The following is a 23970-nucleotide window of genomic DNA, read 5'->3' as shown; positions in this document are numbered from 1 at the left end:
GCAGGTGGATCAGAGCTCAGGAGTTTGAGACCAGCCTGGCCAACATGGTGAAACCCCATCTCTACTAAAATACAAAAATTAGCTAGGTGTGGTGGCTGGCACCTGTAATCCTAGCTACCTGGGAGGCTGAGGCACAAGAATTGCTTGAACCTGGAAGGGAGAGGTTGCAGTGAACCGAGATCGTGCCACTGCACTCTAGCCTGGGCGACAGTGCGAGACTCTGTCTCAAAAAACAAACAAACAAAAAACCATCATCCCAGCTTTCACAAAATTAACACTATGGTAGGAATAAGACTCATATATACAGATGATTCAAGAACAAGCAATAAATACAAGGTACTCTTTTAAAACTTTTCAGAGAGAGAGATTAGTTTGGGTTAAATTTATTGCTTAAAGTTCTGTGAAGGGGTCCGGTGCAGTGGTTCATGCCTGTAATCCCAGCACCTTGGGAGGCTGAGGCGGGTGGATCACTTGAGACCAGGAGTTCGAAACCAGCCTGGTCATCATGGCGAAACCCCGTCTCTACTAAAAATACAAAAATTAGCTGGGCATGGTGGCACACGCCTGTAATCCCAGCTACTTGGGGAGGAGAATCGCTTGAACCTAGGAGATGGAGGTTTCAGTGAGCCAAGATCACGCCACTGCACTCCAGCCTGGGCGACAGAGTAAGACTCCATCTGAAAAAAAAAAAAAAACCAACTGTCAGTGAAGATGGTGGGGCTCAGCTAGAACTGTAGAGGGAATTCCAGGCAACACTTTGTTTTTGCCATTATTTCCCAATCATCTTCAGGTGTCCAAATGGGTGCCTTCCCTTCTTCCTATGTGCTACTTCATCTTTTCCTTATAACTTTGGGTATCTCCAGAATAGCCTAGAACATTGCCATTTCCATGATAAGTGACCCTCCACTCTGTAACCCTGACATTTTGATATGGGAAGCACAAAATCTGGCCACTCAATAGAGTAATCACCTGAAAACGTTTTGGACTTGGGTTAGTTCTGTCTCAAGTGCTATAGCACCCTGCTGCTAAAGTCCTGGACCAGCAGCACAGGCATCACCTAGGAGCTTATTAGAAATGCAAAAATCGGCCAGGCACGGTGGCTCACACCTACAATCTCAGCACTTTGGGAGGCAGAGGAGGGCAGATCACCTGAGGTTGAGAGTTTGAGACCAGGCTGACTAACATGGAGAAAATCCGTCTCTACTAAAAAAACAGGCCGGGCGCGGTGGCTCACGCCTGTAATCCCAGCACTTTGGGAGGCCAAGGCGGGCGGATCACAAGTTCAGGAGATCGAGACCATCCTGGCTAACACAGTGAAACCCTGTCTCTACTAAAAATACAAAAAATTAGCTGGGCGTGGTGGCAGGCGCCTGTAGTCCCAGCTACTCGGGAGGCTAAAGCAGGAGAATGGTGTGAACCCAGGAGGCGGAGGTTGCAGTGAGCTGAGATCGCGCCACTGTGCCCTAGCCTGGGCAACAGAGCAAGACTCTATTTCAAAAAAAAAAAATTAGCCAGGCGTGGTGGCACATGCCCATAATCCCAGCTACTCAGGAGGCTGAGACAGGAGAATCACTTGAACCCTGGAGGTGGAGGTTGCAGTGAGCCAAGATCGTGCCATTGCACTTCAGCCTAAGCAACAAGAGTGAGACTCCATCTCAAAAAAAAAAAAAAAGAAATGCAAAAATCTCATCTTAGGCCAGCTCAATCCGAAACTGCATCTTAACAATATCACTTTAACAACATCTGATTCATCTGTACCTTCACCTCCTTGGCACTTGGCACTTAGAATTGTCAACTGAAAGTAAAAAGACATGCAGAGCTAGCAGGGGCTGAGGTAAAGATGATGAGGACTTCACGGCAGACTGCTGGAGCTAAGAAAGGCAGTATGTCTATAAGTCTTTTCACTCATTCAGTAAGCATGCAGTTTCTGACCACGTCTGGCGCGCTAGGCACTATGCTACCACTGGGGTGCAGGGCTAAGTCTTCCCTTAGTAAATGTTGTAAGTAGCTAGAACAGAAGCAGCTATGAGGTGTTGTGGGGATTTCCTGTGCTTACAAGGGGCAAAGAAGACTTCGCTAAGGAGATGTTTTTATTTTTTAAAATTTTTAATAAAAGATCAGTGTGATAGGAAGGAGATGCTTTTGAGCTAAATCGTAAAGGAAGAGTACAAAGACATCAAGTACCAGGTAGGAGTAGAGAAGGGAGATACTTCTAGCAGGGAGAACAGCATGGGCACATTTATGCAATCATTGTGTAGTAATCTTTGCCCATTCCTCTCTGAAAGAAGTGCACTTATAGAGTGACCAACTATTCTGGTTTGTCCAGGCAATGGGACTTTCAGTACCAAAACCAGGAGAGTCCCAGGCAAACTGCAATGAGCTGGTCACCTCATCAAGTATCATTTTCAAATTTTAAGTCTCCCAGGTACAGATTATGTTTGCACTGATACCATATAGTTTAAAGGATGAGCTTGGGAGAGAGAGCTGGGTTTGAGTCCTGGTTCCAGCACTCACCAGGTTAACCTTGGACAAGTTGATCAAAGCCTCCATTCTGTCATCTGTAAATGGTAGCAATATCTGCCCCGCTGGATTCTTTGGGAGAGTAAGGGATGGGAAAAAACACTCACGACAATCCTCATTAGTACAGTGATGGGTAAAAAAAGAAAAAACAGCACAACGCCAAGCACAAAATTAACGTTCAGTAAGTGATAGCTAACTATCATATCTACTTATAGGATATGAAACATAAGTTGATCCAGCTGATGTGGAATGACTGGAATAAGGAAGTGAGGCGAGCAGCTGCGCAGGCGCTGGGGCAAATGAGCCTTGGGAAAGAGGTGCACGACATAATCAGGTAAGACCCAGTCAACATGAGGAGACACTCTTCTAAATTCTTAGAAGTGTTTAGGAAGCAGGCCGGGCATGGTCGCTCCCAACACTTTGGGAAGCTGAGGATGGCAGACCACGAGGTCAGGAGATTGAGACCATCCTGGCTAACACAGTAAAACTCTGTCTTTACTAAAAATACAAAAAAATTAGCTGGGCATGGTGGCACACACCTGTTGTCACAGCTACTTGGGAGGCTGAGGCAGGAGAATCACTTCAACCCGGGAGGCGGAGGTTGCAGTGAGCAGAGATAGCGCCACTGCACTCCAGCCTGGTGACAGACCAAGACTCCGTCTCAAAAAAAAAAAAAAAAAAAAGAAAGAAAGAAAGGAAAAAGTGCTTAGGAGGCCTGGGATTCAGCCACCCAGCATTTGTTTAGCTCCTCTGTACAGACCCTGGACCAGGTCCCACTGTAAAAAATTAACAGTCCCTACAAACAAACAACGTGACTAGGGAAAGAATCATTGAGTGCCCAGTAGGCGTGAGGCAATGGTTTGGGTGTTGGAGGGTGTTCGAAAGTATGATGCAATTCTGATGACCACATGCAAAATTACAAACACCTAATTAAAAATACCAAATCATTAAAAACTAGAACAAATGCCATATACCATAACTGCTGGAGCAGAAAAATGGAATACTTAGCGTGGCTAGAGGTGTAAGGCCAAGTTTCACAGAGGGATTGCACAGGAGGGCCAGCCCAGTGGCACACATCTATAATCCCAACACTTTGAGACTCCGAAGCAGGAGGCTCAATTGAGCCCAGGAATTCGAGACCAGCCTGGGCAACATAGCAAGACCTTGTCTCTACTAAAAATAAAAAAAAAAAAATTGGCCGGGCACGGTGGCTCATGCCTGTAATCCCAGCACTTTGGGAGGCCAAGGCAGGCGGATCACGAGCTCAGGAGATCGAGACCATCCTGGCTAACATGGTGAAACCCCGTCTCTACTAAAAATACAAAATGGCGTGGTGGTGGGCGCCTGTAGTCCCAGCTATTCAGGAGGCTGAGGCAGGAGAATGGCGTGAACCCAGGAGGCGGAGCTTGCAGTGAGCGGAGATCGTGCCACTGCACTCCAGCCTGGGCAACAGAGTGAGACTCCGTCTCAAAAATAATAATAAAAAATAAAAATAGGCCGGGCGCGGTGGCTCAAGCCTGTAATCCCAGCACTTCGGGAGGCCGAGACGGGCGGATCACGAGGTCAGGAGATCGAGACCATCCTGGCTAACACGGTGAAACCCCGTCTCTACTAAGAAATACAAAAAAATAGCCGGGCGAGGTGGCGGGCGCCTGTAGTCCCAGCTACTCGGGAGGCTGAGGCCGGAGAATGGCGTGAACCCGGGAGGCGGAGCTTGCAGTGAGCTGAGATCCGGCCACTGCACTCCAGCCTGGGCTACAGAGCGAGACTCCATCTCAAAAAAAAAAAATAAATAAAATAAAATAAATAAAAATAAAAATAAAAATAAATTAGCCAGTGTGGTGGTGTATGCCTGTAGTCCCAGCTACTTGGGAGGCTGAAGCAAGAGGATTGCCAGGGTCCAGGAAGTCCAAGGCTGTCATGAGCCATCATCATGCCACTGCATTCCAGCCTGGGCAACAGAGAAAGACCCTATCTCAAAAAAAAAAAAAAAAAAAAAAGAGAGAGAAACTGCATAGGAGCCAGGCAGAGTGGGTAAGTGCCTATAATCCCAGCTACTCAGGCTGAGGCAGGAGAATCACTTGAGGTCAGGAGTTCAAGACCAGCCCGGGCAATAGCAAGACTCCATCTCTAAAAATAATTTAAGGCCGGGCATGGTGGCTCACACCTGTAATCCCAGCACTTTGGGAGGCTGAGACGGGAGGATCACAAGGTCAGGAGATTGAGACCACCCTGGCTAACACAGTGAAACCCCGTCTCTACTAAAAATACAAAAAAAATTAGCCGGGTGTGGTTGTGGGCACCTGTAGTCCCAGTTACTCGGGAGGCTGAGGCAGGAGAATGGCGTGAACCCGGGAGGCAGAGCTTGCAGTGAGCCGAGATGGCACCATTGCACTCCAGCCTGGGCGACAGAGCAAGACTCTGTCTCAAAAAAAAAAAAAAAAAAAAGAAAAAGAAAAAGAAACCCCGTCTCTACTAAAAATACAAGAAAAACAAAATTAGCCAGGCGTGGTGGTGGGTGCCTATAGTCCCAACTACTCAGGAGGCTGAGGCAGGAGAATGGCATGAACCCAGGAGGTGGAGCTTGCAGTGAGCCAAGATTGCACCACTGCACTCCAGCCTGGGAGACAGAGCAAGACTCCGTCTCCAAATAATAATAATAATAAAATAAATAAAAATAATTTAAACAAACAAAAAGACTACATAGGCATTCTAGGCTGGAAGCCAAATGCAGAAATAATCATGGCACACGTGAGGGCGATGGAGAAGAGAACTTGACTGTGAAAAGAGGTGCAAGTTGACATTTTCCTTTATTCAGTCATTCAATGTAACTGAAAGCCCTGCATTACCTAATTACCGAATAGCTATGAATTAGGGATTCAAGTAAAGAAGACAATCGAGCTCTGTACCCAGTAAAACTTACCTTATGAGCATAAGGCTAACTGGGATTGACAGCCTACAGAACTCGGATTTTATCAGGAGGGCATACATTGGGGTTGGGAGTTAGGTACTGAAAGTTTAAGGAAGCGAAAGAAAAGCAACTTGTGCCTTACAGGGTCAAGCTGGGTCAAGGAAATTCCCAGGAGCGTGTGGAAGCTCTCTCCCTGATAGGTGAGCTCAAGCTTATGACCGCCAAGCTTCTCCCAAGCTTCCTGCACTGCTTCTCTGATGACTTCACAGCAGTCCGGCGGGCAGCCTGTTTGGCAGCTGGTGCCCTGCAAATCCGCGACAAGATGGTGAGTCAGGGAAACATATTCTTATCGTACCTGATTGACCTGAAGAGGGCATTACCTTCCCTGGTTGTGCACAGTATGCTCAACATTCTGCAGGGACACAGAATGAGAGATCGGAACTGGGAAGGGGGTACATAAGCCACTTCAAACAGGACCGTTTCAGGGGCGTGCAATCTTTTGGCTTCCTTGGGCCACACTGGAAGAATTGTCTTGGGTCACACATAAAGTACACTAACACTAACGATAGTTGATGAGCTTTAAAAAAAAAAAAGGTCCATGCATAAATCTCATGTTTTAAGAAAGTTTACGAACTTGTGTTGGGTCACATTCAAGGTCGTTCTGGGCCACATATTGGACAAGCTTGGTTTAGCTCCCAGCCAGCCCAGACTTCAGTTCTAGAGCACACCCCTGAATCCTGTTCTCACCTCAGTTAACTAGCTTCTCATTACCTGGGTGCTGATGGGCTTTAGGATCAACTCCCACAAATGGAGTTATAATTCCGTTATTAGGGAAAAATCTATTTGAAGTGTTCAAGAGAAGCCATATGGCTACAGATCTGTAGACTGAGAAAATCAATAGCAGATAATTCAGCTAATCTACTCACTATGCATACAGGTTGGTACTTTAGGCTCCAGCTCATTTGTCACCAGAATTGATAGGTCATTTTTCAATTATAGCTCCTTTTAGAGATAAGTGGTGTCCCTGTTTCTGATTCATTATTTTGTTTTGTTTTGTTTTTTTGCTTTTTTGAGATGGAGTCTCGCTCTGTCACCTAGGCTGGAGTACAGTGGCACGATCTCAGCTTACTACAACCTCCACCTCCCGGGTTCAAGCAATTCTCCTGCCTCAGCCTCCAAGTAGCTGGGATTACAGGCATGTGACACCATGCCCGGCTAATTTTTGTATTTTTAGTAGAGACAAGGTTTCACCACATTGGCCAGGCTGGTCTCAAACTCCTGACCTCAAGTGATCCGCCCACCTTGGCATCCCAAAATGCTGGGATTACAGGTGTGCGCCACTGCACCCAGTTGCTTCTGGTTCATTCTTGCTCTGGTCCTCCCCACTTAACACTGCCTTTTATCCATCCCAGGTGCTTGAATGCCTCCTGAACCTGATGCAGAGAGATCCTTACTGGAAAATCAAGGCCTTTGCCATTCGAGGTATTATAGAAGTAGTGTCCCAAACTCTTAAACCTTAAATACCTTTCCCTATGCAAGTATAAATGATCCCCAGAAACTCTCTAATAAAGGGGTGAAGTGCAGGAGAGGTAATGATCTTAGCTTCTCAGAAGTTCCTTGTCTGAGAAGAGAAAGATAATTTTCTTCTTCAATTTTTAGTGAAAGATCCTGAGTCTAGGTATATGTCAATCTTAAGTTAAAGACAGGGCTGACAAGACAGTCCCAGCCAACAGAATTAAGGATAACATCCAAGTATGTATCCACTGCTGGATGCATCTTGCTTTCCTTGGATATCTCAACTATTACGCTCTATAAGGCAGATCAGTTTCAAGACTGCTACAGCCCTAAAACCCTGCCCCTTAATCAGCCTAGTTTCTTTTTAGAATCTTTGGCATTGCTTCTCTTTTTGACATAGATAAATAATTGTGCCTCCTTTCCCCATCACCCTGCTGGGACTAGGTGGATCTTCCATGTTATCTGTTCTATATTTCATCCCCGAAATAGGCAAATATCCTAATGAGCAAGGATGGGATGGAACATCCCTCTTCTAGGAATTCTTTGGAGGTAATGTCCCACTCTAACCTACCCTTAAAATTATAATGGTGATTACCATCCAAAAGGGAAAGTACTGTTTGCAAAACTCAGTTTATTTCTGGATGCTAGAATATAGTAAGCTCAGTCTTCAGGGACATGCTGCCCTCTAATCTCTGCAGCTTTGGGACACATTGGGCAAGTAAGTCCCAAGCTGACGGATCTTCTGCTCTGGGCTATTCACTATGAAGAGTCACCAGGTGTACGGCTGGAAGCTTGCCGTAGCATCCTAGCCCTGAAACTTCAAGGGGACCGGGTCAGGGACACCTTCCTAGACGTGCTGCTCCTGGAGAACCACGATGCTGTTCTAAAGTAAGCACTAAACCTCTGGCTCCCACCATGACCTTATACGGCCAACTCTCACATCTTTGCTCATTGAATATATTCCTGACTTTCCAGGCTGCCTAATGGCAGTAAAAGCACAGTCTCACCTGCGCATTCACCACTCACCCACATAGGTAACAGAAAAACTGGCCTAAATTAGATTGAAAGTCAAACTTACGTAGTTCATGCATCTTTTCTCCCCACCAGGATGGTTTTAAGTTATTCATACATTCAACTAACATTTATCAAGTGCCTATTGGAACAAGTTTTAGAGTGAAAAAGACCAGGGTTTGAATTCCAGCTCTGGCATGCAAGAGCTATGTGAGCCTGTGTAAGGTATTTAAACTCTGTGAGCCCATTTTTTTTCAATCTATCAAATGCAGGTGATAGTCTACATTATAGAGTTGTGGTGACAAGTAATGAGATGACATGTTTAGCGCCTGTCATAAAGGTGTTCAGTAAATGCTACCTATTGGCACCTTCAAATATATTGTCTTGGCCAGATGCAGTGGCTCACATCTGTAATCCCAACACTTTGGGAGGCCGAGGCAGATGGATCACCTGAGGTCAGGAGTTTGAGACCAGCCTGGCCAACACTGCAAAACCCGTCTCTACTAAAAATACAAAAATTAGACGGGCATGGCAAGGTGTGGTGGCTCACACCTGTAGCGCCAACACTTTGGGAGGCCAAGATGGGTGGATCACCTGAGGTCAGGAGTTCTAGACCAGCCTGGTCAACATGGTAAAACCCCATCGCTACTAAAAATATAAAAATTAGCTGGGCATGGTGGTGCACACCTATAATCCCAGCTACTCAGGAGGCTGAGGCAGGAGAATCGCTTGAACCTGGGAGGCGGAGGTTGCACTGAGCCGAGATCACGCCATTGCACTCCAGCTCTGGGCAACAGAGCAAGACTCCATCTCGGAAAAAACAAAAAACAAACAAAAAAACCCACAAGTATATTGTCTCAAAAACTGTATAGTATTCCTATAAGCTAAGCATTACACCATTTTTGCATATAAGGCTCAGAAAACTGCACAGTTAGGATTGGAACTTGGGATTCTTAACTGATCCAAGTCCTGTATTTTCTATCCCCATACTTCTTTAAAGGGCAGGGTAGAATAATCTAAGAAGTCCTTCTTATCTTTCAGAGAAGTGTACCAGACAATGAAGATACTCAACTTAGGAAATGAAGGAAACCAAGAAATGCTTCAGGAGATCAAGAACAGGGTAAATAAGTGCAAGCTCTGTTTTCAAGAGAAAATTCAGGGCTCTCAAGAGTTCCTCAGACCCTGTCCTCCTCAAATATGTACATACCCTTTTTCCCACCATAGAAATACTTTCAAAAACCCCAGACACAGATGCCGCATCATTTGAAAATGCAGGCCGGGCGCGGTGGCTCAAGCCTGTAATCCCAGCACTTTGGGAGGCTGAGACGGGCGGATCACAAGGTCAGGAGATCGAGACCATCCTGGCTAACATGGTGAAACCCCGTCTCTACTAAAAATACAAAAAACTAGCCGGGCGAGGTGGCGGGCGCCTGTAGTCCCAGCTGCTCCGGAGGCTGAGGCAGGAGAATGGCGTGAACCCGGGAGGCGGAGCTTGCAGTGAGCTGAAACCCGGCCACTGCACTCCAGCCTGGGCGACAGAGCGAGACTCCGTCTCAAAAAAAAAAAAAAAAAAAAGAAAATGCAAAGCACCTGTGCACAATTGGGTTATAAGGTCTTACTAGTAAAGACAAAAACAAAGCAAAAATCCTATTAGTCCTATCAAGCAGCGCTCAAAAATCAGTTTATTGTTATTGTTTCAGAAATACTATTTCCCTCCCTTCCGGTTTTCTCCCCATCATCCCCAAACCCAAGTTGTTTATTTTTCCTTTTTTGCAAATAAGCATAGAGAAGGAATAAGGGACAAGAGCTGGCCCCCTAGATTTTCTTCTTAATTTTTCTGAATTCCTAATCTGGGTTCTCTCACCAGAGAAAATCTCTAGCTGAAAGGATTAATATAATTTTTCCTTTTTTTTTGGAGGGGGGGACAGTCTCGCTCTGTCGCCTAGGCTGGAGTGCAGTGGTGTGATCTTGGCTCACTGCAACCTCCACCTCCTGGGTTCAAGTGATTCTCGTGGCTCAGTCACCAAAGTAGCTGGGATTATAGGCATGTGCTACCACGCCCAACTAATTTTTTTGTGTTTTTAGTGGAGACAAGGTTTTGCTATGTTGGCCAGGCTGGTCTTGAACTCCTGGCCTCAAGTGATCCACCCTCCACCCGCCTCAGCCTCCCAAAGTGCTGGGATTACAGGCATGAGCCATTACGCCTGGCCTGGATTGTTTTAATTTTTCAAAACTGTTAGATGAGATGAAGGAATAGAGGAGAAAGGACTTTGAAAAGGTAATTCAAGAAACCAACTTCACACCAAGCAAACATTTCTTTCTTTCTTTTTTTTTGAGACAGAGTCTCGCTCTGGGGCCCAGGCTGGAGTGCAGTGGCCGGATCTCAGCTCACTGCAAGCTCCGCCTCCCGGGTTTACGCCATTCTCCTGTCTCAGCCTCCCGAGTAGCTGGAACTACAGGCGCCCGCCACCGCGCCCGGCTATTTTTTTGTATTTTTTTAGTAGAGACGGGGTTTCACCATGTTAGCCAGGATGGTCTCGATCTTCTGACCTCGTGATCCGCCCGTCTCGGCCTCCCAAAGTGCTGGGATTACAGGCTTGAGCCACCGCGCCCGGCCACATTTCTTTCTTTCTTTCTTTCTTTTTTTTGAGACGGAGTCTCGCTCTGTCGCCCAGGCTGGAGTGCAGTGGCCGGATCTCAGCTCACTGCAAGCTCCGCCTCCCAGGTTTACACCATTCTCCTGCCTCAGCCTCCGGAGTAGCTGGGACTACAGGCGCCCGCCACCTCGCCCGGCTAGTTTTTTGTATTTTTTAGTACAGACGGAGTTTCACTGTGTTAGCCAGAATGGTCTCGATCTCCTGACCTCGTGATCCGCCCGTCTCGGCCTCCCAAAGTGCTGGGATTACAGGCTTGAGCCACCGCGCCCAGCCCTGAAGTAAAATTTTCATGAACAGGTATAAAAAATCTCCAACCAATATCATAAGAGAACAATGTTCTCAAGCATTTATGTACCGCCTACTACTGATAAGCATATGCAATTAGTTACTTCTTTTTTTTCTAGAGACAGGGTCTCACTTTGTTGCCCAGGCTAGAGTGCAGTGGCATGATCACAGCTCACTGTAGCCTTGAACTGTTGGGCTCAAGTGATCCTCCCTCCTCAGCCTCCCACAATTATTTTATTAATTTTTTTTGTTTTGTGATAATTTGCTGCCTAGTACAGGTGTTGTTTTGCATTATTTGTTCATTTTTTGATAATTTGCTGCCTAGTACAGGTGTTTTGTTTTGCATTATTTGTTCTAATTTAGATTAAAACACTAAGCCAAAAGGACTTGCTGATACAGAAAATACTCAAGCTGGAGATAGTCATGGGAAAAGTGAGGGAGGAAGCAAAACGCGTTTACTTGAAACCCAAAGGAGAACAAGAACCACTAACACTCCAAACTTTACTCCAAGAAACTTTTCAGGGTAGGTTTCCTAGGGGTGAGTTCTATGCCTTGATTCCTTTAATAAGCCTCTTCCAGGATCTGGATGTTTTGGGACTTAGTAGCAAGGCTTGGAGGAAGAAAGAGTCAGGAAAGGGTCCTTCCCTCTTGGCTACCATCCACTCAGTCTTTGTTATTTTTTTTTGTTCCCCAGGTTTTTATTCATATATTTTCTCCCTTAAAAAAAAAAGTTATCTCTACTTGAACTGATTTAAAGAAGGACATATCAGAAAAACACAAGTCTTTATAAAACACTACTACCACGTATGTTTGATTAAGCACCCAAAAAAGCTTTATGAGCTTAACCTTAATAGTGGTAGTGGCTGGTGGTCGGGCATGGTGGTGCACACCTGAAATCCCAGTGCTTTGGGAGGCCACGATGGGAGGATCACCCCAGGCCAGGAGTTCAAAACCAGTCTGGGCAACATAGCAAGACCCCTCCATCTCTACAAAAATAAATAAATAAATAAATAAAAATTATCTGGGTGTGGTGGCACACACCGGAAGTCCTATCTACTAAGGAGGCTGAGGTGGGAGGATTGCTTGAGCCCAGGAGGTTGAGGCTGCAGTAACCCAAGATCTCACCACTGCACCCCAGCCTGGGCAACAGAGTGGGACCCTGTCTCAAACAAACAAAAAATAGTGCTTATCTCTGGAAAGTGGGGTTGGAGGGAGAACTATCATTTTTTACTTAATGTATGTCTATGCTTTTGTAACTTTTTAAAAAAGACCTTATAAAGTTCTCAACCTTAAACAACAGAAAACTATCCATTATGGTGATAGACTCTTAAGAGTCCCAGACACAACCTAAATGATGAAGGTGCAGAAATCAAGCTGTACCAAAATATACTTACAAAATCTGTGTGTCCGAGCATAGCAGCAACCTCAGGTCACTCAGCCAGCTGCCTACCAGCTACCACCCCAAACCCAGGTCTTCTGGTTCCGAGTCCAGTGCTCTTTCTGGTACATCAGGCACTTTTCCACCAACCATGAGAATATTCACTTGTCAGATTTGGGGAAGTTTCTTCCAACTGCCAGAATAAAAATGAGAGTGGAAAGTAACTTGAACACCAGCCTTCCTTCATGGCCAGCTTGCTAAAAGTTGGTTGCCGAAGGTCCATGAAGGCACAACTAGGTGACATGCTGCCCTTATGACAGCAGTGCCAGCCATGGATGCAAGCAAACAGTGAGCAAAAACATACCATGCTCTTAAAATTGAACTAGCTAGTACGAAATAATTTTTCTATTAGAATTGGGTTGCATAATTAAATAGCATAAATTATCCCCAAAGTTAGTGAATTGGTCCCAATCAGATGAGATTTTTGAGATCGAGTCTCGCTCTGTTGCCCAGGCTGGAGTGCAGTGGCACGATCTCAGCTCACTGCAACTTCCGCCTCCCAGGTTCAAGCGATTCTCCTGCCTCAGCCCCCTAGTAGCTGGGATTACAGGCATGTGCCACCATGCCTGGCTAATTTTTGTATTTTTACTAGAGATGGGGTTCTGCCATGTTGGCCAGGCTGGTCTCAAACTGCTGACCTCAGGTGATCCACCTGCCTTGGCCTCCCAAAGTGCTGGGATTACAGGCACGAGCACCGCACCTAGCCTGAGATTCTCTTCCTTAAGAGATTAACATGCTCCTTTTACATTCTACAACCACCCCAAGTTGCTTTTCACTTCAGCCATTGTAGATTTTCCCTATCTTCCTCCTGCTCCTGCATGTCTTCAAACCATCCCACATAATAATCTAGCATTAGAAAAGGGAAACATTCTTTGGCACTTTAATAACTTTTCTAAGGTTCATACAAATTTAACAATAACAGGATACTGACCCCAACCCTCCCTCCAAACAATGAAAAAGAACTCAGATGAAAGATCCAAATTCCAAAAAAAATCTAATGTCGGTCTCAAGCAGAATGACATGATCAGTGCCACCCAGTACACTGAAGCCTGAGGGTGATGAAGTTGGTGCTCTGAAATGATCACGGATCAAGGGTTTTTTTCCACCTCCAACTTCTCCTTTTCCTTTTGTACCTAGATGAGATGGTTCTTCCTAGAAGACCTTCTGAGGTTTGTGACATTGAAGCAGTCATAAAGGTAAATGTGAGCACACTGATGGTTATCAAGGTAAGAACATGAGTTTCAAAAAAAGAAAAAAAAAAAAAGTAGCAGTGGCAGGGGAGAATCACTACTGCCTTGTTTCCAGCAATCAGCAAGAAACTAATTTAGGGCTAGAGGCATCTTGGTGAGCAGCAGCCCCTTATCATACAACATGGTTGCCAAGGAAAGCTGGTCCTCCACACTGTCACAGGGCAGGTCCCCCACTCTCACAAACTCTGGGTAAGAACGAAGCAACAGTTCCATGGCATCAGCTTGCTGGGGGTATATTTCCAAGCATTTGGGTTCTTCCAGATGATACACACGGGAGTTTTCCACTGTGTAATAGAGAAACAAATGGCCCCCCTCACCCACCAGCCGAGCTATCCCATCCTGAAGCATGTGGACTTCTGTTTCTGTTGTCAACTGGGCCCCCACATTTACAGGTTCTCCAGCCTCCCAGCGAATTGGAAGCCCGTAAACACTTAGTGCCCTCTCCCTATCAGTCAAAACAGGGGGCAGAGAATCGTGGATGAAGTCTTTGGCTCTCTGGTCGGCCACAGCATCGACAGGAGCAAAGTGTCCCAGGCGGGCAACCAAGACCCGCACCTTCTCCATGAAAGCGGTTCTTCGCGGATCCTTAGAATCTGAATGCTGGGCCCCCATGTAATCCATGAAGTCTCGGGGCAGACCCCTCCGAAACTCCACATTTTCTTCCATTGCAGCCTGCACGGCCAGAGGCAGTATGGCCTCTAAGAAGTCACCCCAGGTATTGCGCTGGTACGTGGACAAGGTGAGGTGCAGAGAGTGGACTCCATCCTGGCATTCAGCTTGGTGAATGAAGCCCCGAGGAAAATACAGCAAATCTCCAGGTTCCAGCACGGTCTGCAGCACCGGCTCACCGAGGTCATCCTGACTGAAGTTGGGGCTGGATGTCAGAGCCAGTTCCTCGGTTGGGACTCGGGGTCGGTATACACGCCAGAGTTTCCTACCTTCCAGCTGCAGCACGAAGGCCTCGATGTCGTCATAGTGGGGGGCAAAGCCCTGCGAGTTAGGTGGCGTGAGGTAAACGTTGGAGCCTGCCATGCTTCCAAACTGCTCTTGAAGCACAGCCAAAAACTGCCACACAGTGGTAGAGAAAGCCTGCGGACAGAGGAGGCGCAGGGAGCAGCCGGCCTGGTACAGGGACCACGCGGCGGCGGGCAGCGCGCGGCCGGGTGGGTTCAGGGTCTCGCGTCGCCCGTTGATGTAGCGAGCGGCGTCCAAGTGCTGGCCGAATTGCACCTCCTCGTTGCGCAGCATCAAGTCCAGGTCGGCAGTAGAGAAAAGTCCCTGGTAGTAGGTGTGGTCCTGCCGCCGCACCAGCACTGCCTCCCGCTCCCATAGGCGCCGGTAGAAGTGATCTGGCGGCATGGGCGCGATGAGCCACTCAAAGAGGCGCGCCGCTCGCCGCCGGCTGCTGGGGATGCGGTTCAGCTCGGCCAAGACGCGCCGCAGCGGGGAGTCCCAAGCCGGCTCCCCACCCGTGTTATCCACCTGCGGCCCTGACGCCGTCGCAGAGGCCCCGGACGACTGGGCGGCCGCGAAGTGCTGCGCGGTACACAGCAGGGCCGAAGTCTCCATCACCCGGGCCGGCGCGGCGGGCACCTCCACCAGGCCTGCGGGCGGCGCGGAAGCCGGCACCAGGCGCGCCGGCGGGGTCTGCAGGGAGCGCGCGGCGGGCGAGGCCTCCAGCAGCTCTGCGGGCCCCAGGTGGCCGTATGGCTCTCGCCGGGCTGCGTCCGGGACGGCCGCCACCGCCGCCCCACCGGGTAGCGTGTCCCCCAGGTCTTCGGCCGTCGACTCCACCCTCGAGTCCTCCGAGTCCTTGCTAGGCAGCGTCTGCGCCCTCAGCACCTGCGCCATGGTGGGTACAGTACCTCTCACTTGCCTTCGTATCTTCCTGGGCCTCAAGGGCAGGGCCAGGACCGACCCGCTGTGTGGCTGAGACTTGCGCCGGCGCCTCGGCCGCCCGCGCCTCAACGGCCCTGCACTGGCCTGGAGCCCATCCATGGCTAGACCAGACTAGATCGTCTTCCCCCTCCGGCCGGGGCCGAGGCTATAGAGGTTCCTGAATGCAGCGGCTGCGGTGCACTCTGGGAAGGGGGCGCGGCCTCCAGCCACCTTGGGGTTGGCCACGCCCACTATTCTTCTATTCGGTCCCTCCCGCTCTCTTTCTTTATATGTTTGGCTTCAAACTATAGCGGCAAGAACCCTTGCCAAACAAACAAGGAATCTACACTCAGAGAGCAATTTAAAAATCAAGTTGCAGCCAAGCGCGGTGGTTCACGCCTGTAATCTTAGCACTTTCAGAGACCGAGGTGTGTGGATCACCTGAGGACAGGAGTTCGAGACCAACCTGACCAATATGGTGGAACCCCGTCTCTACTAAAATTACAAGAATTGCTCAGGCGCGGTGGCTCACGCCTGTAATCCCAGCACTTTGGGAGGCCTAGGCGGGCGGATCACGAGCTCAGGAGATCGAGACCATCCTGGCTAACAAGGTGAAACTCCGTCTCTACTAAAAAAGAAAAATACAAAAAATTAGCCGGGCGTGGTGGCGGGCGCCTGTAGTCCCAGCTACTCGGGAGGCTGAGGCAGGAGAATGGCGTGAACCCAGGAGGCAGAGCTTGCAGTGAGCCAAGATGGCACCACTGCACTCCAGCCTGGGCAACAGAGCGAGACTCCACCTCAAAAAAATTAAAAAAAAAAAAATATCCCAGCACTTTGGGAGGCCGAGACGGGCGGATCACGAGGTCAGGAGATCGAGACCATCCTGGCTGACACTGTGAAACCCCGTCTCTACTAAAAACTACAAAAAACTAGCCGGGCGAGGTGGCGGGCGCCTGTAGTCCCAGCTACTCGGGAGGCTGAGGCAGGAGAATGGCGTGAACCCGGGAGGCGGAGCTTGCAGTGAGCTGAGATCCGGCCACTGCACTCCAGCCTGGGTGGCAGAGCGAGACTCCGTCTCAAAAAAAAAATAAAAAATAAAAAAAATAATAAAATAATAATAATAATAATTACAAAAATTAGCCAGGTGTGTTGGCTTGCACCTGTAGTCCCAGCTACTTGGGAGGCTGATACAGGAGAATTGCTTGAACCCGGGAGGTGGAGGTTGTAGTGAGCCGAGGTCGCGCCACCGCACTCCGTCTCAAAAAACAACACGAAGCACAAAATCAAGTTACTAGAGACTCCCCAGGAGAAATGGCTACTTGACTGTTCTTTCCTTCTAGTCTTTGCATATTGCAGTGTTCCTTAGATGTCCTCATTTCTGAACAGGATGTTCCACCGGCAACTTCTCACCAAAAAGTGCAGAATTCTTGTTTACAAGGAATGCCCCCAGGCAGTTTGAGTTCCCCATAAACTTCTGCTCTGCAGATGAATTCACTGACTGAAGCCCTATCTAGGAGTTCCTCCACCTAACTTCTCTCCCTCCTTTCTCCAATACAAATTCTCAAATTCATTGTCCTCTCTCCGAAAAAGAAGTTATGTTTTCCTCTACTTGCATTCTTGATATCTGCCCTTCCTGCCCCTCTAAGATTTTGTTTCTTTAGCTGCAACTTCTCTGGCTCTTAAATTCGAGTTCTTAAATCTGGGCCTCTAATTTAACAGGCAATGTGGTGGCATGAGGGTGTAATTTTTGAGAACATGGTCACTGTCTGTCATGCAACTAATTGCTTTGTACATAAAGATTCCTTGTCTTCATTTGAATCATTTAAGAAATAAAAGTGCTAGGTCAAAAAGTAAGATACTTTTTGTGATTATTAATAGGTTTTACCAAACTGCCTTCCAAGAGGGTTTACAATGTTTCAAGCAATGATAAGCATAGTAGACTACAATACATGGCCTCTAGGACCTTTCTCTGTTTGAGCTTTCAACACTCCCTCTTTCTGAGTTGCACGCCTATCCAAACACTTGCCAAGGCTTTTAGATTTTGCCCTTACCCATGTCTAACATCCACCCTTTTTTATTTCTCACATGGTCTGTTACACACACAGTTCTCAACTGAGGGTGATATTGCCTCCATAGAGACATTTGGCAATGTCATATGGGGGCGAGGGGTTGTCTAACATCTAGTAAATAGACACTAGAGACACTGCTAAACATTCTACAATACTAAGGACGACCCTCCCACAACAAATAATTATCCAATGCAAAATGTCAGTAGTGTAGTGTTGAGACAGAGAAATCCTGGTTTATTACAAATAGCCTCCCAACTAGTCTCTTTACCTTTATTTTTTATTTTATTTTATTTTTTTTGAGACAGGATCTTGCTGTGTTGCCCCAACCCCTGTGTTGCAATGACCCAATCTTGGCTCAGTGCAACCTCCGCCTCCCAAGTTCAAGTGATTCTCCTGCCTCAGCCTCCCAGGTAGCTGGGATTATAAGCACCTGCTACCACCGAAGCTAATTTTTGTATTTTTAGTAGAGATGGGGTTTCACCATGTTGGTCAGGTTGGTCTCAAACTCCCGACCTCAGGTGATCCACCCATCTCGGCCTCCCAAAGTGCTGGAATTACAGGCATGAGCTACGGCGCCCAGCCATCTCTTTACCGTTAATTGCTCCTATATTAGCCGTTCTCACATTGCTATAAAGAACTACCTGAGACTGAGTAATTTATAAAGAAAAGAGGTTTAATTGGCTCACAGTTCCTCAGGCTGTACAGGAAGCATGGTTGGGGAGGCCTAAAGAAACTTAAAATCATGGTGGAAGGTGAAGGGGAAGCAAGCTCACGCCTGAAATCCCAGCATTTCAGGAGGCCGAGGTGGGTGGATCACGAGGTCAGGAGATCAAGACCATCCTGGCTAACACGGTGAAACCCCATCTCTACTAAAAATACAAAAAATTAGCCGGGCATTATGGCACACGCCTGTAGTCCCAGCTATTCTGGAGGCTGAGGCAGGAGAATTGCATGAACCCAGGAGGTGGAGGTCGCAGTGAGTCCAGATCGCGTCACTACACTCCAGCCTGGGTGACAGAGCGAGACTCCATCTCAAACAAAAACAAAAACAACCAGATCTTGTGAGAACTCAACCACCATCATTGAAAGCAGCAAGGGAGAAATCTGCCTCCATGATCCAATCACCTCCCACCGGGTCCCTCCCACAACATTGGGGATTACAAATCCCCACATGAGATTTGGGTAGGGACCTGGAGCCAAACCATATCATCTCCCATGCCAATTTATACCACAGATAGCTGCAAGATTAATTTTCTCAAGTTGAGGCCCCAAGCTTGTCGTCACCCTACTCAAAATCTACCCATGTGCCCCATTGACTAATCCAAGTTCCTCAGCTAGGTACTGAAGTCACAGAACGTTACAGCCTATCATCCCCAACCCCTATAAACTCTACTTCTACAAGATAGACTGTTTGCTGTTGCTTACCTATATCGTCCTTCATATGTTTTCTCAGGCTGTTTCCTCTGCATGCTGTCCTCCAGTTATCTTTTGTCAAAACCCTAACTAAAGCCCATTTCACATTCCGTCTCCTCTCCAAAGGCCCTACCATCGCCTTCACCTCAAGAGAATTTTGACTCTTTCACATGAATTTAACACATTGTGCTGATAATTCGTGCTCTTGTCATATTCCTTCCTAAATTCAAGGAAAAGACTTCCTTATGCCTTTTTCTATCCTGTCTTGCATTTAGCACACTGCCCTGGGATTACAAGCATGAGCCACCATGCCCTGCTAAAAATATAGGCTTTGTTTGTTTGTTTGTTTTGAGATGGAGTCTTGCTCTGTCACCCAGACTGGAGTGCAGTGGTGCTATCTTGGCCCACTGCAACCTCTGCCTCCCAGATTCAAGCAATTTTCCTGCCTCAGCCTCCCGAGTAGCTGGGATTATAGGCACGCCCTACCACACCCAACTAATTTTTATATTTTTAGTAGAGACGGGGTTTCCCATGTTGGCCAGGCTGGTCTCAAACTCCTGACCCAGGTGATCTGCCCGCCTCAGCCTCCCAAAGAGATGGGATTACAGGCGTGAGCCACTGCGCCCAGCCAAAATACAGTATTTTTTAAACAATAAACTTTACTTTCTCTAATTCATCTCATTTTTCTTGTGCTTGCCTTACTCTTCTGTTTTTTGTTTTGAATCAACAGAATTCCCTTTAAAAAAATCAAAGGAACTTGGCATTCTGAATATAGATGTTAATCATTGTTATTCAGAGAAACTGCTACAGAAAAGAAGAGCCAACAGTATGTTTAAGTATACATAGTATGGGGGCCGGGCGCGGTGGCTCACGCCTGTAATCCCAGCACTTTGGGAGGCCGAGGCGGGCGGATCACGAGGTCGGGAGATTGAGACCATCCTGGCTAACACGGTGAAACCCCATCTCTACTAAAAATACAAAAAATTAGCTGGGCGTAGTGGTGCGCGTCTGTAGTCCCAGCTACTCGGAGGCTGAGGCAGGAGAATGGCGTGAACCCAGGAGGCGCAGCTTGCAGTGAGCCGAGATGGTGCCACTGCACTCCAGCCTGGGCGACAAAGTGAGACTCCGTCTCAAAAATAAATAAATAAATAAATAAAATAAAGTATACATAGTATGATTTAAAACCTATCAGGAAAGTACCCCAAATTATCTCTCCCATCAAAATTCATCCCATCATTAGATAGTTATTCTTGAATTAGTCATTGTCACTTTCACTTCATCTATATCTAAAATGTAAATATACTGGGAAGGGTGATATATACTAAATTATAAGTTCCTTTTTTTTTTTTTTTTTTTCAAGACAGAGTCTCACTCTGTCACCCAGGCTGGAGTGCAATGGCACGATCTCGGCTCACTGCAATCTCCGCCTCCTGGGTTCAAGCGATTCTCCCGTCTCCTGTCTCCACCTCCCAAGTAGCTGGGATTACAGGTGCACGCCACCACGCCTGGTTAATTTTTGTATTTTCACTAGATGGGGTTTCGCCATGTTGGTCAAGCTGGTCTTGAACTCCTGAGCTCAGGCAAGCCACCCGCCTCAGTCTCCCAAAGTACTGGGATTACAGGTGTGAGCCACCGCACCTGGCCTCATAAATTCCTTTAAGTGTCTTTTCTTAAAGAAGGAAGGATAGCATGAGTTGTTGAAAGGGAGATGGTGAGAAAGAAATAAAAGGAAAGTAAAAGAAAGCAAATGTCTGAGGCAGTGGTTCTGAACCTGGGGCTATTTTGCACCCCCAGGGATCATTTAGCAATATCTAGAGATATTTTTGGTTGTCCAACAGTGGGGATGCTACTAGCATCTAGGGATGCTGTAAAACATTCTACAATGTACAATGAAGTCCCATAACAAAGGACTATCTGGCCCCAAATGTCATAACAAAGGACTATCTGGCCCCAAATGTCAATAAAAACTTTCAGATGGCAATTCATCAATACAAAATTTTGATATCCTTGACCCAGTAGTAATTCTACATCTAGAAATCTATCCTTAAAAAATATTCACTGGCCAGATGCAGTGGCTAGCACCTATAATCCCAATGCTTTGGGAGGCTGAGGTGGGTGGATTGCTTGAGCTCAGGAGTTCCAGACCAGCCTGAACAACATGGCGAGACGCCTTCACTATGAAAAATCAGCACTTTTTTCTTTCTATCTTTCTTTTTTTGTTGTTTTTGAGACAGAGTCTTGCTTTGTCACCTAGCCTGGAATGCAGTGGCATGATCTTGGCTCACTGCAGCCTCTGCCTGCCCAGGTTCAAGTGATTCTTGTACCTCACCTGAGTAGCTTGGATTACAGTCATGTGCCACGATGCCCAACTAATTTTTGTATGTTTAGTTGAGATAGGGTTTTACCATGTTGGCCAGGCTGGTCTCGAACTCCTGGCCCTAAGTGATCCAACTGCCTTGGCCTCCCAAAGTGCTGGGATTACACGAATGAGCCACCATGCCAAGTCAAAAAATTTTAAATACAAAAATTAGCCAGGCATGGTGATGTACACCTGTGGTCCCAGCTACTAGGGAGGCTAAGGTGGGAGGATGACTTGAGCCTGGGATGCAGAGGTTGCAGTGAGCTGAGATGCTGCCACTGCACTCCAGCCTGGGCAATAGAGCCAAACCTTGTCTCAAAAAAACAAACAAAAAAAGTCACCCATGTGTACAAAGATATTTATACATAGATGCTTGTTGCTTATAATTTCAAAACTGGAAATTACTCAAATATGTACCAATTGGCAGTTATTTAAAAGAATGACAAGGAAATGTCTATAATGTGTTAAAAAATCAAATTATAGAACAATATGTTGTCCCATTTTTTGCTAAAAAATGCAGCCCATATACATTATATATCATTTCTTTTACTTTTTTTTCCTTTTCCCTCTCCTCCCCCCTCCCCTCCCCTTTCCTTCATTTTCTTCTCTTTTCCTTTTTGAGACAGTTTCCCTCTCTCACCCAGGTGGGAGTGTAGTGGTGCAATCTTGGTTCACTGCACCCTCCACCTCCCAGGTTCAAGTGATTCTCCTGCTTCAGCCTCCCTAGCAGTTGGGATTACAGGCGCCTGCCACCATGCCCAGCCAATTTTTCTATTTTTAGCAAAGACAGGGTTTCACCATATTAGCTAAGCTGGTCTCAAACTGCTGACCTCAGGTGATCCACCTGCCTCACCCTTCCAAAGTGCTGGGATTACAGGCATGAGCCTACATTATATATAATTTCTTTAAAACCATGTATGTTTTGTGTGTGTGTGTGTGTGTGTGTTTGTCTGCCTGCACACACACACACGCAACTGTGTGTGTTATATCTGGAAAGATATAAACCAAACTGAAGACAGAATTTCCCTCTGGGTAATGGAATTATTTGTTATAGAAGAACTTTCTTGGCCGGGCGCGGTGGCTCAAGCCTGTAATCCCAGCACTTTGGGAGGCCGAGACGGGCGGATCACAAGGTCAGGAGATCGAGACCATCCTGGCTAACACGGCGAAACCCCGTCTCTACTAAAAACACAAAAAATTAGCCGGGCGAGGTGGCGGCGCCTGTGGTCCCAGCTACTTGGGAGGCTGAGGCAGGAGAATGGCGTAAACCCGGGAGGCGGAGCTTGCAGTGAGCTGAGATCTGGCCACTGCACTCCAGCCTGGGCAACAGAGCGAGACTCCATCTCAAAAAAAAAAAAAAAAAAAAAAAAAGAAGAACTTTCTTGTTTAACTTTAGGATGTTAATATAAAGCTTAGGCTGGGTGTGGTGGCTCATGCCTGTAATCCCAGCACTTTGCGAGGCAGAGGCGGCCAGATCACTTGAGACCAGGAGTTTGAGACCAGCCTGGCCAACATGGTGAAACCCTGTCTCTACTAAAAAATACAAAATTTAGCCAGGTGTGGTGGCATGTACCTGTAATCCCAGTTACTCAGGTGGCTAAGGCACGAGAATTGTTTGAACCCGGGAGACAGAGGTTGCAGTGAGACGAGATCACACCACTGCACTCCAGCCTGGGCAACAGCGCAATACTTCATCTCAATAACAAACAAACAAACAAAAAAATCACAGTTTGAATAGGCCATCTGGACCCAAAAGCCTGAAATATCTTCTATTTGGCCTTTTACAGAACAAGTTGGCTGAGTCCTGCTATATCATAAAAGATGCTATCTAGGATGTTGAATTTCCAACTTTTTTGCTTGTTCATATAACCTATAAAATAATTTTGAAAAACGATGTCACCTCTTTACCTTCTTAAATTGACATCTAAAATGAGGCCAGACACAATGGCTCACGGCTGTAATCCCAGCACTTTGGGAGGCTGAGGCAGATGGATCACTTGAGGTCGGGAGTTTGAGACCAGCTTGGCTAACATGGTAAAACCTGTCTCTTCTGAAAATAGAGAAAAATTAGCCAGGTATGGTGGTGCATGCCTGTAATCCCAGACACTCGGGAGGCTGAGACAGGAAAATCACTTGAACCTGGGAGGCGGAGGTTGCAGTGAGCTGAGATCGAGCCACTGCACTACAGCCTGGGTAACAGAGACGAGACTCTGTCTTAAAAAAAAAAAAAAAAAAAAATTGACATCTGAAATGTTTTCATTTTAAATAGAAGCAGAGTTTAATTTCAAACCTGTATTCCAGCTTTATATATTGATATTTTAAGTTCAAAACTGAATTTAAATGCATCCATTTGAATCTAAATGCCATACAGTTTGATAACTACCATCATCCATTTTAAAAATAAAATTTGTGGCCGGGCGCGGTGGCTCAAGCCTGTAATCCCAGCACTTTGGGAGGCCGAGACGGGCGGATCACGAGGTCAGGAGATCGAGACCATCCTGGCTAACATAGTGAAACCCCGTCTCTACTAAAAAAGAGAAAAAAATAGCCGGGCGAGGTGGCGGGCTCCTGTAGTCCCAGCTACTCGGGAGGCTGAGGCAGGAGAATGGCGTAAACCCAGGAGGCGGAGCTTGCAGTGAGCTGAGATCCGGCCACTGCACTCCA

At 47.0% G+C, this 23970-nt stretch overlaps 2 protein-coding genes across 5 annotated transcripts in view; one reads left to right on the top strand and one right to left on the bottom strand.

Moving 5' to 3' along the window:
* HEATR4 (HEAT repeat containing 4) overlaps positions 1-11793 on the top strand; it is a 44529-nt gene extending 32736 nt beyond the window's left edge. Inside the window, exons 11-16 of one of the 3 annotated variants that reach the window (XM_077941388.1) lie at positions 2736-2854; positions 5576-5756; positions 6844-6913; positions 7645-7834; positions 8999-9077; positions 11263-11793. In XM_077941388.1, coding sequence (XP_077797514.1) covers positions 2736-2854; positions 5576-5756; positions 6844-6913; positions 7645-7834; positions 8999-9077; positions 11263-11649 — 1026 coding nt within the window. In that variant the 3' untranslated portion in view covers positions 11650-11793. Of the gene's footprint in view, positions 1-2735; positions 2855-5575; positions 5757-6843; positions 6914-7644; positions 7835-8998; positions 9148-11262 lie in introns of those variants that run through there. The other 2 variants (XR_013396440.1, XM_077941389.1) reach the window with 2 other exon arrangements.
* On the bottom strand, positions 352-15670 carry RIOX1 (ribosomal oxygenase 1). Of its 2 annotated transcripts, XM_077941390.1 has the most exons (4): positions 13269-15670; positions 12294-12470; positions 5574-5735; positions 352-677 (listed from the first exon to the last, which is right to left on the bottom strand). In XM_077941390.1, the coding sequence occupies exon 1, from the start codon at positions 15583-15585 to the stop codon at positions 13657-13659; it is 1929 nt and encodes a 642-aa protein (XP_077797516.1). In that variant the 5' UTR covers positions 15586-15670; the 3' UTR covers positions 352-677; positions 5574-5735; positions 12294-12470; positions 13269-13656. The 2 variants fall into 2 exon arrangements, with proteins under 2 accessions (XP_077797516.1, XP_001090820.1); XM_001090820.5 differs by lacking the exon at positions 352-677 and having other exon boundaries at positions 5312-5735.
* Between the last annotated feature and the right edge of the window lie 8300 nt (positions 15671-23970).

The sequence above is a fragment of the Macaca mulatta genome, chromosome 7 (genome assembly GCF_049350105.2).
Source record: "Macaca mulatta isolate MMU2019108-1 chromosome 7, T2T-MMU8v2.0, whole genome shotgun sequence".
Taxonomy (NCBI): domain Eukaryota; kingdom Metazoa; phylum Chordata; class Mammalia; order Primates; family Cercopithecidae; genus Macaca; species Macaca mulatta.
The sequence above is the reverse complement of the archived record's forward strand: the minus strand, read 5'-3'. Positions and strand labels throughout refer to the sequence as shown.